Here is a 16008-nt window from a genome sequence, read left to right as displayed (position 1 = left end):
CATTAAGATTCAAATGGAATAAGTAAGGTAGAAATTGAACAGACACAGAAATTGTGCCTTCCTGCTCCTGTAGTCAGTAAACATTTATTCGCTAAGCCCGGGCTGTGTGTTCTCTCTCGCTTGCTCACTCACTGTTATTCTTCCAACCCTTCCTGCTCGCTGTTTTAATGCATAATTAAGAAGGTCAGAATTAATGAAGCGGTGTGGAGTAAAGTTCAAGGAATCCCCAGACACTATTTATTCTATTAGATCTCAGGCATGAATGTCAGCTTGGCAGAGTGAGTGGCATTAGCAGTGGGGCTGGCTGCATCCCAGGAACGACCAGCAAGGGACACTCACCTGCACTGTCAAGTCATTCCTGAGCTCCTTCCCAGCGAAAATCACACGCAACTGGTCAGCTGGAACCCCCTGTCGCTTAGCAACCACCTCCTTGAGCTGGAAGATGCTGGTGTCGGAATCGACCTCCACAGGGAAGCCATGGCTGGAGTTGAACCTGATCAACACTGACCAAGACATTGGAAAAGAGGGGGCGGGGGGAAAGAGAACATTACTCAAAGCTCTGACATGGCAACGGCAACATTTCTGAACTGAGTTATCTCTCACCCACCCCTGTGAGGAACGGCATACATTTTCTCTCACTTATAACATCAAAATGCAGTGGAGCAACACTTGAAGAAAAATGGAGTTTCCCTGTGGGATTTCCCTTTCATATATTAGTCTGTGACCCTCAAACACAATCACCTGCTCCCTTTGACATCCATCCTGGAAAACAAAGGACTCACACAGAACACTTGCTAGATAGGAATTGTGAGATTCCCAAGAGTTTATGGAGGAGATTCACCTCTGACAGCCTGTATGACCATGCATTCCCTCCATGGTGTGCCCGTCATAAACATCAGAAGTGTTACCTTAGCACTCACATTACAGCGGTGGAAATAAGTCAAGCCACGTTTCAGACTAGAGTGAAGACCCGCCGGAGGTCTACGAGCCCTTGGCTTTAGGGGTCCCTCCCAAAACATTCCACTGGATCTTATGGAGGTGCTTGCCTTTTCTTTTAAACTACCGAGACCATCTTTTTTTTTTTTTTTTTAGTTTATTTATTTTTTGAGGTGGTGGGGGAAGAGAGGAAGAAGGGCAGAGAGAGTAGGAGAGAGAATCCCACTAACAGTGTGGAGCCTGACACAGGGCTTGAACTCATGAACCATGAGAACCTGACCTGAGCCAAAATCAAGAGTCAGATGTTTAACTAACTGAGTCACCCAGGTGCCCTGAGACCGTCTTTCTTTTTTTTTTTTTTTTTTTGATGTCCTAAACTGTTTATTAGGTAAGAATTTTACAAACATTACTTGTATTAACAGTAGCGGTGGAGCTGGAGAGTATTGCGTCTTCTCCAAGCCGCACGGCGAGAACCACCAATAGTGTGGTGGAACTTGTGACCCTTTCCAAGGCCACGGCTCTTGCGGCCTGCAGAGGTCAGCCCTCGCATCTCCCTGTGCTTGTGGACTGGTTTGGTGATCCACTGGGTGTCAGGATTTCTTCTGATAGCTTTATGGAATGGATCAATAAGGATAACCTCAAAGAATTTGTATGTGGAATCTTCGCCAACCCAGTAAGAATTCAAGACTCTCAGAGCCCCACAGTGGCATCCAGCTCTCTCCTCTGCAACAGACTGAAGGCTTCGGGCAAACTTTAGCTGGTTGACACCATGATGGACAGGCTTGCCATAGGTAGCACCCTTAGGAACCGGGCGTTTGCGGCCACCGCGTCGCACACGAATCCGATATATGACATAACCTTGCTTGGCCTTGTACCCCAGTCTGCGCGCTTTATCGGGGTGGGTTGGGCGGGGGGCCCTGTGGAGCGCAGAGAGCTGGCGATACTGCCAACAGTGCACCCTGAGAAGAAAGCGCATTACATCCGACTGCTTCTTCCTCCATAGTTCCTGGATGTACTTGTAAGCGCCCATCTTGGGTTACCTTCGAGCTGACGGCTACCGCCAGACGGACGAGACCATCTTTCTTATTGGCGCCTCTACCCCGTCACAACCAAGACTGGGACCTGCTGTCTCAGCACGCCCTCTTGTCACTGTCTACTGCCATCCCAAACCCATCAATGTCGCCCACACCTGTCCTTTCCTGTGCATGCTTTCTGTCACTACTCTCAGTCAATCTTTTCTAGATTCCAGCACTAGCCTCCCAACTGGAGTCTTGATATATACACTCTTTTCACTTCCAAAATGTCCTGCACCGGTCTGCAAAGTAAGCCTTATCAATCCAGAGTCTGACCAAGGCATAGCACTTGAATCCATTGAAGTCTCCCCCTGCTGGGGAGAAAAATCCAAGGTCCCTCTCATCTGACACAAACCTATATCCCAGCAGCTCCTCCATGAGTCCCCACATGCACACTGCTAAGCTGAATGCTCTAGAAAACTTCTGCATCCAGGTCTTGCCTTTATTCCTGCCAGTCTCTTCTTCGCCACTGCCTGTTGAAAGCTGGTTCACTACATGATCTGTCTCAGATGATCCTCTTCCAAGAGGTCTCTCACAATCAGCCCAGTCAAGACTGAGCCCTCCTCTTCCATGATGCGGTGGATTTACCACATGCATCTTACACTATTCCACATTCTCTCATGGAAGTAGCAGAGCACTGAGGTTATAAGGACACTCTTCAGAGTGGGGAGGACTCCCATTAGTTCTCCTACCAGCTTAGCAGATGCAGAGAATATATTATCCCCATTGCTTCAACTCTCAGTTCCCTAATCGTCACAATAAGTAAACCACGGAGATGTCCTGTGAGGTGTTAAGTAATATTTATAGTGTTTAACACTATCACATAATTATCTTCAAAAATAATGAATGTTTGTATGTATTACATGTTTTTGGTATATATTTCACCTTCTCGAAAAGATTATCAACACCTTAAGGCTAAAGCCAGTCACTATAGCTTCTTTTTTACTTCATCTCCTATAAATGTAGCATTACCACTCACCAGTTCTCAATTCAAATATGCGATGGCCCACCTAATAATAATTATAATAAAATGATAATTACATTGCCAATAATAGAGCATATACTATGTGGCAGAAGTTGAACCTCACATAGGCTATTTTTAAGCTTTCCAATGATCTGGTAAGGTCAGCATTATTATCCTTATCTAATAGAATAGTAAATGGAGTCCTGGAGAATTGTAATCACTTTTCTAAGGACATCGGCTGCTTTGTAATGGAATCACAACTCAAATTCAGTTCAATCAAACTCTAAACTCCATTCCATTTCTACTATAACAGGCTGCCTAAAATATCCTCGGAAGAAAAGTCCATATTCCTTTTCCTTAGGGCAAAAAAAGACAAACAGCAGCAGCAAAGAGGCTTTATAACATAATTCAGATAGTCCCTGTACATATTAGCAGTAGGAAATGGGATTAAAAAATAAAAGCTCCCACGAAGAGCGAAGAGGCAAGAATAATGAACAACAGTTATAAGACACGATAAGATCAAAATGGCACCGAAGTGAGAACAGGTGCCATAGATGACACACAAGAACAAAAACCTGACACAGTTTACCCAGCACAGAAAACTAGTTAGAAAAAGTATGGTCTGGATGTGACAAAAGTGTTCCAAATTTAAAACAAAAAAACTGATAAAAAAAAAAATTACAGAGGAAAAGGCGCTTCTGATAAACTTTTAAGTAGATGTTGTGTGACATCGTTGAAGTAGAGGAGGGGAAATAAAAATGTCTTGGAAGCCCTTGAGGTATATTCACAGCGTCCTCAGATCAGGGACCATAAGGCAACCAATTCATCAGAAAAGATAGGAGACAAGTGAGGGGCAGGAGGAGACAAAAGGTATAATCCCAGTTCCAAGCATGATTTTATAGGAGTGTGAATAGATTTTTTTTTTTTAAAGCACAACACCGCAGGGGGATATGGGAAGAAGCAACCAGGAACTATACAAAAGCTACTAAAACTAAAAAAAAGGAATAAAACTTCCAGGATATCCTGAGTTGATGAATTTTCTCCATGGCTTCTAATCATGGGGATTCATCCTAAAAACAAGAATCACACAAAAAGCAAACAAGCAAAACTAAAGGGCAAAAAAGCTGTAAAAAAAAAAAAAAAAAAAAAAAAAAAAAAAAAAAAAAAAAAAAAAAAAAAAAAAAAAAAAAAAAAAAAAAAAAAAAAAAAAAAAAAAAAACACATGCTGGATAATTCTGTACCACAACTCCAATGATTAGTGTCTAAAGGCTTTAAAACATATATTTTTTACACTTATTTATTTTTGAGAAACAGAGAGAGCGTGAGAGGGGGAGGGGCAGAGAGAGAGGGAGACAGAATTTGAAGCAAGGCCACCCACGCATCCCTAAAGGCTTTTTTTTTTTTTTTTTTAATTCTGAACTAGAAGAGCTAAATGAACTTACTTACTGATTTGTTTGTTTGTTTGTTTGTTTATAATTTTAAGTAGGCTCCATGCCCACCCTGGGGTTTGAACTCAGGACCCTGAAATCAAGAGTAGCATGCTCAACTGAATAAGCCAGCCAGATGCTCCAAGGCCTTTTTTTATTCCGTATAAATAGAAAAATTATAGTTTTTGAACTTAAATTCGATTTGGTTAAATCATGTCAATGCTTTAGAAATGAATAGTTTTGAACAGCAGTTCAGACATCCAGGATGAATTTACCATAGAAGGACTGATCAAATGCACTGCAGGTATTAGGCAAACTAAGGTATTGTCATCGACAAGAACAGACACTTTAAAACGACCCAGTCATCAGTAATTAAGTGCCATTAAGAGGGAAATGGCTAGGGCTTAACAGCAGTGGTGTAATTTGTGGCGGGTCTCCATCTTCCAGCACATGCGTCATGTCCTATCTGTTCTGGTCCTGGAACCCCAGGATTCCCAAAGGAGAGGAGAGGAGAAGAGGAACGCACCAATCCCCTCCCTCTGCTCCTTCTTGAAAAGTCACAGGAAGAATATCTTTAGAGCCAGGAAAGGAGAAACCAGAATCCTGGTTGTGCCACTTGCTAATATTATGACTTAGGACAGATTACCTGGTCACCTTCTCTTAGCTTCCTTATCTGCTAAATGAAGATAATGTCTGCACCTTAAATGTCCATTGCAAAAGATTTGTTGCAATTATGGATGCATTAGGAAATTCTGGGCAGAGTCCTTGGTACACACCCTGCACTCTTAGTGCAGGACAGGCTTGTACTCCAAAACTGTTCCCTAATTTCAGTCACCTAGAGGAGGCAGTGCTAATTAAAGCAGCATCCATTCTTTATATTGTAATGAAGACACATTAAATAGGATGGGGGTATTTTTCTGATTTCTGCTGCTCTTCATGACGGGCAGAGAACTGCCAGGATCAAAGAGACCATGACAAAGAATTCAGCAGGTCTCCTTTTCTGAGATCTAATTATAAATTAAAAGTCTGGGAATGGATTGTTTTAATGACACCTATAATAGCATCAGAAATAAATACTCTATCAATGAACACTGTCAATAATGTGTATTATTAATAAACACCATAACACACTCCCAAGGAAAAGATGAGACACGTCCACACACATTTTGATGCCTTCCCTAACCACAGTCAGAAGATCCAGAGGATAAGAAAGTAACTAAGCAGAAAAAGGGGAAGGAGTCATTGGGTGATGGGTGCTTTTGTTTCTCTCCTCCTTGTCATAGTGATTGGCTCAAGGATGGGCAGAAATTAGTCAGTGCCTGGCTTCCCCTTTGTCACAGTGATTGATTCCCTGGGGATCTCAGAAGGGATGATCTAAGGTGGACAAATCAAAGAGCAATCCAGATTTGTCAAGGGCATGGTGCACAAGTGGTTTTAGCCAGCATGGAACATCATGGGAGGCCCAGAGTCTTCTGCTAAGACAATCAAATAAAAACAGAGCCCAAGATAGACCATTGTCATCTGTATAAAAGTAGGCTCAGTGCTTTGGGGGCAAGACAAGTCTTTCTCAAGAGAAAATGCCCCAAGCCTTGCAGGATGCATAGTTCCAGTCACAGTCCAATAAACACCAGGAATACTTTCTGGCAATTGTGGCAACCAAAAAGTCACCCTACATGTGTCTAAATATCCCTTGTGGAGGTAGTTTCATTTTTACCTTGGACAAGTATCACTAAGTCTAGTATCTCAGATGGATAAACCATGTCCTCACATCCCCTCCAGGCACTGCCCCCCTTCTCCTCTGCATGGAAAACCTTACCGTGAATTTCTTACACTCCTGCTCTCCACTGATTTGCTTTGCATGCTTTTATGAACCCACTCTTGAAGACCATTCTTGGTAAAGCAATAACCTCCATGTTTCTAATTCAATTGTTTCATTTCTATTCTCCCACTTGAGCATTCAGAGACATTCAGTAGACTCTTCTTCTTACAACACTGTTTCTCCTGGCATCGGTTACTGCACCATCCTGGTTTCCCCCTACAACACAGGCCATGCTTTCTCAGCCTCATCTACTGGGTTCTCTTCCGTTGCTGTGCCTACTGATTTTAGAGTGCCCAGGGGTCTGCTTAGACTCTCTTTTGTATCTGATGTTCTCCTAGGGTTGTATTATCCAAGCTGCATGCAACATAATTCATGTGCAATTCAATACATTTCCATAGGAAATTTTCACTCAGCATGTTCTTTATGTTATATTCTTATTCTAAAATCCAACTCCCCCACAACCTTCTACCCCAGCCCATCCCCAGAACCATGTGAGTTCATGGAGTTATTTACCTCTAGGACCAATTCCTACATCCCTCAAGCTATAGAGCGATATAAAGTTTCATGTGGAGTTTAAAACACATACAGATATCACAAGTATGACAGCTGTAGCACAAAGGATGGGGGGATGAATATGGACCTATTAGGCTGTAAACCTTCTACATTTTCAGGGGAAAGTGGTGCAATATCAACAATAAACAGACTGTAAAAATGTAAGAATATACATTACAATTCTTAGAGTAAAAACCAAAGTGAATAAAAATGTTGAGTTAGAAAGTAAATAAAAATTACAATGGTATTCTAAAAGATACAGAATCTCCAAAAGGGCAGGAAAAGAGAAACAGAGGAATTAAAACAGAGGAGAAAATTGAAATAATATAATGAAATGGTAGAATCAAATTCAACCATATCAATAAGTACATTAAATTTTAATGGAATAAGCACTGTAATTAAAAGGCAGAGACTCAGGATGGGTAGAACAAAGTAGATCCAAATACATACTCTCTAAAAAAGCTCCATTTTAAATATAAAGACACAAATAGTTTGAAAGTAAATGAATTTTTAAAAAGCCCGAGCAAAATAATTATAGGATGGCGGGAATGGCAGTATTAATATCACACAGATTCAAAGGCAAATTTATTATGAAAAATTAAAGTGTATCAGACTATGTTGCCATCACTTGAGATGAGATGGAAGTCCATTCATAAACCACATTCTGTGCTCTCCTATTCCTTCCTCTCTTTGAAATGGGAGAGGTGACCTGTACCTCATTTAGCCAGGCTTGGAGTGTGTGGGTCTCCCTCTGCTCCCAGACTCCCACGATAGACAGGAGGGTGAGTCTTTCGTACCCTCCTCACTGGGTAAGAGACCAGGAGGCCAAGTCAACAGCAACTGTCGAAATGTTGGCCTTGAGGCAACCACTGTGATTCTTTGACAAAGGAGTACCCATTGGACTTCCCCACTGGTCCTTTCTCTCTCTCTCTTCCCCCTGTCAAATACTCTTTTCTTCATTGATTACTTCTTCAATTTTCTTTTTAATTATTTAGCAGAAGTCATATTATGGGAATTGGAGAATGGGAGCTAGGAAAAATGCAATTAGGAATGTATATAACAAGAGCTGTGTGTTCTGGCTAAGACCATGCACTATGGAAACACCTGCTAGGGTTCAAAGCCTTGGTCTGTCCCTTACCGACTGTGCAACTAAGTCACACAGTTTCCGGTTCTTTTATGCTCTATAAAATAAAAAGGTAATAATAGTGCCTGCCTCGTGAAGGTGTTGTGAGAATTACATGAATTGACATATGGAATGCAGAAAGTGCCTACTACATGGTAAGTTTCAACAATTAGTAGCTCTTACCTAAGGCCCAATGTATGGCTTACAGTTGTGATTACTATGTCAATTGGACAATATTAATATTTGGGTAACAAAAAAAAATCTATCCGTTATTCCCTTTCAATAAGAATAGTTTCTCTGATGGAGTTCTGTTTCATAATGCTTTCTAGTACATTATAATTGATCTAAAGTGATTTTAGGATGCAGATAAAGATATCTTCTGTTTAGAGAGAGCTCTCAGTTTTCGAAATGCTTTTACAGACATTATCCCAGTTAATCTTCACAATAGCTCTGAAAGATAATTGCAGCAGCATTTACTATTCCAACTTTTAAAATAATAGATAGATGTACAAGAAAGAAAAGTGGTTTAAAATTTATAAGGGAAATTTATAAGGGAAAAAGCAGGAGCTAGAACCTGTGTCTTACATCCTTCCTCGTTAGGTCAGTGACTTTCACACAGGGCTATGTACTACCCTGGGGGTCTAAGAGGGTAATCTTTCCTATTCCTTACATTCCTTGCATACCTTACATACACGCATTCCTTACATACATAACGTATGTACCTTCCTTCAAAATGATATGTCTAAAAACATCATTATGGCTGAGGTATCAAAATAATCCTTTGTCCCACCCTCATTCAAAATCAACATATTCTCATTTTACAGAAGAAATGTATATCGTGTACCCTTCCTTAATTTCACTCTGGTCCATTACCACAGGGCATCCAAAAAGGATAACCTAAATTACTGGTGACCGAGAGGCATTTTTAACCCCAGGAGAGGTTTCCCATTAACCTTCAGAGGAGCTTCACTTCTTGCAGAGCAGGGCAAAGGCTGACATGGGGAGCAGTGGACTCTTACCCATGTCAGGTGAGGTCAGCACCACATGGGTTGCATGGGGCTAACCTAGCCCAACACGGGTTGCACTGAGTGGTTAGGAATTCAGATATACAGTAAAGAGGGATGAGAGGAATGACAATGTTCATTTAACTATCAGCTCTTCTCCCTCCTCAATATTGCCAAAGAAGTAATTCCTCCTCAGGGAAAGTCTCAGAATAGTAGAGTTAGGATTATTGTCTGTAACATGGAAGGAGAGAGTCCCTTTATTTCATTTAGGAAATGAATTACTGTCAAAAGTTTCATTCCTTACCAATTACTTACCCTTCTATCCATCCATCCATCCCTCTCTCCATCCATCCTCCATCCCTCCATCCCTCCCTCCATCCCTCCATCCCTCCATCCCTCAATCCATCCCTCCATCCCTCAATCCCTCCATCCCTCCATCCCTCAATCCATCCCTCCATCCCTCAATCCCTCCATCCCTCCATCCCTCAATCCATCCCTCCATCCCTCAATCCCTCCATCCCTCCATCCCTCAATCCATCCTCCATCCCTCCATCCTCCATCCCCTCAGTCACCTACCCACTCAGTCATTCAGCCAGCTAGCTAGACAGCTGGTTACACAACCAGGCAGCCACACACCTGTTGTAGTATAAGAATTCAATTATAACAAGATGACTGTGTGAGCCCATTTTTGTTCTGACAAGCTAATTCTTATCGGCTGACTGATCTGATAAAGAGGGCTAGCTTTACCAAACATGTCAGAAAGTAGGAATTTCTCATAAATAGAATAACTTATATACAGCTCCAAGGCCGTGATAAAAACATATTTAAAGATAAAAACACTAAATCATAAATATTGCATTAGCAAAGTTGCATTTAAATTAATATTTTAATTTTCCCATCATTTTGTAAATGTATCAGATTGAACAAAATCCTTCTCAATGAAAGACAGCAGTTAAATTAAAAATGATCCAAAAAATCATGGTTATATTCTATTTTATACTCTTCCCAGAAACTGAAAAAGTGAATGACTCTATATGATTATTTTCCCAGTAAGTATGTAATTGCAAATTCTTTGCTTTCAACAAAATTAAAGATGGACTCGGTTGGGTCATAAACTGATAAATCACTGAAATAACTATAATGAAGGCTTACTAAGTATTTTTCTCATATTATAATTTTGAATGCATTAAAAAATGAAGTAATAACATTATAATAAAATTCCTTCTATTCCCATATGCTTTTTTATTAGAACAACTATAAAAATGAAAAGAATGATGCTGAACTTATTTCGTTCTAGGAATAAGTAAAACTCATCCACAGGCACATGTTATCAGTTAGAAAAATAACCCAGTCCACCCCAAGAGATGTGTTTCCAATATAACTTTATGTTTAATAGTTATTTGTCAAAAACATCAACAAATTATTCATCCAAATATATATTTATACTGTTTACACTTTTAAACTGAAAAAGATTACAATATCATAATCCAAGTAGAAATAATTAATATTAAGGCTTTGTGATACCAGGGAATTAAAACATACATCTTAAATTTCATGTCTTAAGTTTTTATTTTAATTCCAGTTAGTTAACATACAGTGTTATATTAGTACCAAGTATCCAGTATAGTGAGTGAACAATTCTGTATCAGCTGGTGTGCTCAGGACAAGTGCAGTCCTTAATCCCCATCACCTGTTTCGCCCATCCCCCCAGGGCCAGCCCCTTCTGCTAACCACCACTGTGATCTCTATAGATACAAGGTTGTGTCTTGGTTTGTCTCTGGCTTTCTTTCTTCCCCCCTTTCCTCATTTGTTTTCTTTCCAAAATTTCACATGTAACTGAAATCATAGGATATTGGTTTTTCTCTGGCTGACTTATTTCATTTGGCATTATATTCTCCAGCTCTATCCATGTTGTTGCAAATGGCAAGATTTCACTCCTTTTTATGGCTGAATAATATTCCATTGTGTGTATCTGTGTGTATACACATATACAAGCCACATTATATATTATATATATAATGTATAATTATATATAATATGTAAGTTAATTAAATATTATATATTAATATATGATTATATATTAATTATATTATATACAAATATATAAATTATATATATTATGAAATATATAAATTATATATTATATTTACATATGATATGTAATGTGGTATATGTATATACACACAGACACACATATATTATATAATTTTATATATATACATATATATGTATGTGTGTGTATATATATATAAACCACATGTATGTATGTGTATATATATATATATAAACCACAACTCCATTCATTAATCAGTTTGTGTGTGTGTGTGTGTGTGTGTGTGTATAAACACATCTCTATCCATTCATTAATCAGTGGACACTTGGGCTGCTTCCATATCTTGGCCATTATAAATAATGCTGCTATAAATATCAGGGTGCAATTGCTGGGTCATAGGGTAGTTTTATTTTTAACTTATTGAGGAGCCTCCATACTGTTTTCCACAGTGGTTGCACCAGTTTGCATTCCCACCAACAGTCAAGAGGGTTCTTGTTCTCCACATCCTTGCCAATACCTGTCCTTTCCTGTGTTGTTGATTTTAGCCATTCTGACAAACGGGAGATGATACCTCAATGGAGTTTTGATTTGCATTTCTCTAATGGTAAATGATAAACAGCCTCTTTCCATTTGTCTGTCGGCCATCTGGATGTCTTCTTTGGAAAAATGCCTGTTCAATGTCTTCTGCCCAGTTTTTAATTGGATTATTTGTTTTTAGGTGTTGAGTGGTGAAAATGGACATCTCTGTCTTATTCGTGATAAAAGAAAAGCTCTCCATTTTTCCCCATTGAGGATGATATTAGCTGTGATTCTTTTTCCTATATTACCTTTATTATGTGGTGGCATGTTCCCTCTACACCTACTTTGTTGAGGGTTTTTATAATGAATGGATGTTATACTTTGTCAAATGCTTTTTCTGTATCTTTTGAAATAATCTTATGGTTCTTATCCTTTCTCTAATTGCTGTGATGTATCGCATTAATCGATTTGCAAATATTGAACCAGTCTTGCAACACAGTAATAAATCTCACTCAATCCTGGTGAATGATTTTTCTTTTTAATGTTTTGTTAGAATTGGTATGCTAGTATTTTGTCAGGAATGCTTGCATCTATGTTCACTAGGAATATTGGCCTGTATTTCTTTTTTTTTTTTAGTGATGTCTTTATCCGGTTTTTGTATCAGGGTAATGCTGGCCTCATAGAATGAATTTGGAAATTTTCCTCTTTTTTTTTTTTTTTTTTTTGAATAGTTGAGAAGTATAGGTACTAGCTCTTCTTTAAATATTTGGTATAATTTGCCTATGAAGCCATCTGGTCCTGGACTTTTGTTTGTTGAATGTTTTTCGATTGCTCATTGAATTTCTTCACTTGTAATCAGTCTGCTCAAATTTTCTATTTCTTCCTATAGAACTTTTGGTTGGCTATGTTTCTAGGAATATATTTTTTTCCTCTAGGTTGTCCAATTTGTTGGCATACAGTTCTTCATGATATTCTCTTACAATTATTTGTATTTCTGTGGTGTTGACTGTTATTTTCTCTCTCTTGTTTGGGATTTTAATCTCTTTTCTCTTTCTCTTTTTTTCTTGATGAGTCTGGCTAGAGGTTTATCAATTTTATTGATCTTTCCAAAAAATCTGCCCCTGGTTTCACTTATTTGTTCTGTTTCTTTGTTTGTGTTTTAGTATCTATATCATTTGTTTCTACTCCAGTCTTTATAATTTCCTTATTTCTGCTTGTTTTGGGTTTTGGTTGTATTTCTTTTTCTAGCTCCTTTAAGAGTAAGGTTAGGTGTTTTGTTTTGTTTTCTTAGATTTTTCTTGCTTCTTGATGTAGGCCCATATTGCTATAAACTTACCTCTTAGAATCACTTTCCAACAAGAAGAGATAATATTGTGAATATTTAAGTACCCTACATAAAAGCACCCAAATAAATAAAACAGTAAGAAATGTAAAGGAACTAAACAATAATAATACAATAATAGTAAGGAACTTTAACACTACTCACATCACTGAGCAGATGATCTAACAGAAAATCAACAAGGAAACAATGGCTTTGAATGACACACTAGACCAGATGGATTTAACAGGTATATTTAAAACATTCCAACCTAAAAGAGCAGAATACAAATTCTTTTCAAGTGCATATGAAACATTCTCCATAATAGATCATATATTAGGCCACAAAACAAGCCTCAACAAATTTAGAAAGATGGAAGTTATATGATGCTTTTTTTTTTTGACCACAATGCTTTGAAACTAGAAGTCAACCACAAGACAAAATCAAGAAAGACCACAAGTACATGCAGGTTAAATACCATGCTACTAAACAATGAATGAGTCAACCAAGAAATAAAAGAGGAAATAAGACATGGAAGCAAATGAAAATGAATCACAATAGTATCTCTTTTTGTTGGATTATCCCCTTATATAGTATCCTTGTCTCTTGTTATACTATTGGTCTTAAAGTGTAGTTTGCCTGTTATAAAAGTATTGCTATAGCTGCTTTTTAAAAATGTTTATATTTGAGAAAGAGAGAGAGAGAGAATAAGCAAGGGAGGGGCAGAGAGAGGGAGACGGAGAATCTGAAACAGGCTCTGCACTACGGGTGCAGAGCCCAATATGGTGCTTGAACTCAGGAACTGTGAGATAGTGAGATCATGAGCTGAACTGAAATTGGATGCTTAACTGAAAGAGCCACCTATGCCCCTCAGCTTTTGCTTTTTTACATCCATTTACATGACGAATGTTTTTCCATCTCCTCACTTTTAATCTTTTAGTGTCTTTAGATCTAAAATGACTCTCTTGTAAGCATACAGGGTCTTTTTCTGTTTTTTATGTTTGTTTGTTTTTTTTAATCCATTCTATCACCCTATGTCTTTGATTGAAGCATTTAGTCCATTTCCATTCAAAGTAATTATTGATAGATATGTACTTACTGTCATTTTATTGCTTGTTTTGTGGCAGTTTCTGAAGATTTTGTCCGATCTTTTCTTGCCTTTCTTTTGGGGTTTGCTGGTTTTCTTTAAGTGACATATTTGGATTTCTTTCTCTTTATTCTTTATTAGTGGGTTTTGACTTGCAGCTACCATTAGATTCATATATAACATCTTCTGTGTTTAGCAGTCTATGTTATGTTGATGGTCATTTATGTTTGGATCCATTATTTATTCCTCCTCTCCCCATGTTTTAGGTGTCATATGCTACATCTTTTTATTTTGTGAGTTCCTGGGCTGATATTTTACAAAAATATTCATTTTTACTGCTTTTGTGTTTCCTACCTTCATATTGTCATAGTCGATCTTTCCTTTCCACTCAGAGTCCACTTTAGTATTTCTTGCAGGGCTGGTTTAGTGGCCATGAACTTATTTAGTTCTTATTTGCTTGGGGAACTCTTTATCCCTCCTTCTATTCTCAATGACAGCCTCACTGGATAGAGTATTCTTGGCTGCAGATTTTTCTCATTCAGCACTTTGAATATATCAGGCCACTGCCTTCTGGCTTGGGAAATTTCTGCTGAAAAATCCCATGATAACCTTGTAGAGTTTCCTTTGTATGTAACTGTCTTATTTTGTCCTGTTGTTTTTCAAATACTTTATCACTGTATTTTGCCATTTCCATTACCATGCGTTTTGGAGTGAATCTGCTTTTGTTGATTTTGTTGCGGGTTCTCTGTTCTTCCTGGATCTGGTTATGTTTCCTTCCCCAAAGTAGGGAAGTTTTCAGCTATTATTTCTTTAAATAAATTTTCTGCTCCTTTTTTATTCTCCTTATCTTCTGGCACTCCTACAATGTGAATGTTATTACATGTGATGGAGTCACTGAGTTCCCTAAGTCTATTCTTGTTTTGCATAATTCTTTTTTTTTTTTCTCTTTGGTTGAGCTTGATTACTTCCCATTACTCTGTTTTCTAGGTCATTAATTCATTCCTCTGCTTCTTCCAGACATGTGCTCCTCCTTTCATTTATTGAGCCCTTTATCTCTGCTACGTTATTCCTTATCTCTGTGTTAAGGGTCTCACTCCTGTCTTCCACTCTTTTCTCAAGTCCATTGAGTATCTTTATGATCATTACTCTATTAGGCATGTTCCTTATATCTGTTTCACTTAGATCTCTGGCCATGGCCTTCTCTTGTTCTTTCATGTGGGGCAAATTCCTCTTTTTGTTCATTTTGGCTAAGTCTCTGTGTCAGCTTCTATCTATTAGGAAAATCAGTGACTTCTGTTCTTGAGGATAATGGCCTTATGAAGAACCCCAGGGGCAGAAGACTCAGTGTGGGCAGAGGTTTGTGCTGGTCTTCTGGGGGACAGGGACTATTACAATGGGATTGAGGTAAGGATGACAGGGAAGGGTGGCCCCACTGAGACTCAGGGGGATGCGGCTTAGTGTAAGCACGTTAGGTAGTGAGCATCAGCGCTGTGCTGGATCCTGCAGGCAGTCCTGTGTTTATGCTAAAGGGCGGGGGTGGGAAATGGTGCCTGCCAGTTCCGTTCTTCCGGGAGGGCCTCTCCATGAATGTTGCCTCTGTGGGACACACTTCAAGATGAGCAAACAACCTCCCTGCTGCGTGCTGCAGGCACTCTTCAAATTGCTCTTTCCACACGGTTCTGTCTTCTCTCCACAAGCAGCCCCAATGTCTGCTGTGCTCTCCCTGCGACAAGGCTTCTGACCTTTAAACTCCTGACTTTAAGCCCTGCTGGTTGCAATAACTCATGAAATTTGGCCCCTCTTCCTTTTCAATCCAGTTGCTATGGGGCTTCTCTTTTTCTGTGCGCTCTCCTGCATGTTAATCTGTGTCTCACCCTTCTCTGTGACCGCGGCTTCTTCCACATCACGGCGGCCAGGAGCCACTTCTCTCACAAACTGCATCCTCGCGCTTTCTACCTTCTTCAGTGTGGCCTCTTTACCTTCAGCTGTAAAGTTTGTTCTGCCAGTCTTCAGGTCAATTTCTGGGGCATTTAGGATGATTTGACAGTTGTCTACTTCTATTTGTGCGATAAAGCGAGCCTAGGGTCCTCCTCCTGTGCTGCTATCTTCCCTGGTCTCTCTCTTAAATTTCAA

The 16008-nt window shown here is 39.1% G+C and overlaps 2 protein-coding genes across 2 annotated transcripts in view; both read right to left on the bottom strand.

Moving 5' to 3' along the window:
* Positions 1 to 257: 257 nt before the first annotated feature.
* Positions 258 to 16008, bottom strand: part of PRKN (parkin RBR E3 ubiquitin protein ligase) — a 37501-nt gene continuing 21750 nt past the window's right edge. Inside the window, exon 3 of the mRNA XM_039257453.1 lies at positions 258 to 503. Coding sequence (XP_039113384.1) covers positions 289 to 503 — 215 coding nt within the window. The 3' untranslated portion in view covers positions 258 to 288. The remainder of the gene's footprint in view (positions 504 to 16008) is intronic.
* On the bottom strand, positions 1321 to 2003 carry LOC120248975 (60S ribosomal protein L15-like). Its single transcript, XM_039257452.1, has one exon. The coding sequence runs from the start codon at positions 1964 to 1966 to the stop codon at positions 1352 to 1354; it is 615 nt and encodes a 204-aa protein (XP_039113383.1). The 5' UTR covers positions 1967 to 2003; the 3' UTR covers positions 1321 to 1351.

The sequence above is a fragment of the Hyaena hyaena genome, unplaced genomic scaffold (assembly GCF_003009895.1).
Source record: "Hyaena hyaena isolate Hyena2069 unplaced genomic scaffold, ASM300989v1 scaffold_617, whole genome shotgun sequence".
In the NCBI taxonomy this organism is placed as follows: Eukaryota; Metazoa; Chordata; class Mammalia; order Carnivora; family Hyaenidae; genus Hyaena; species Hyaena hyaena.
Note: the sequence above shows the minus strand (reverse complement) of the source record. Positions and strands in the feature narration are given on the sequence as shown.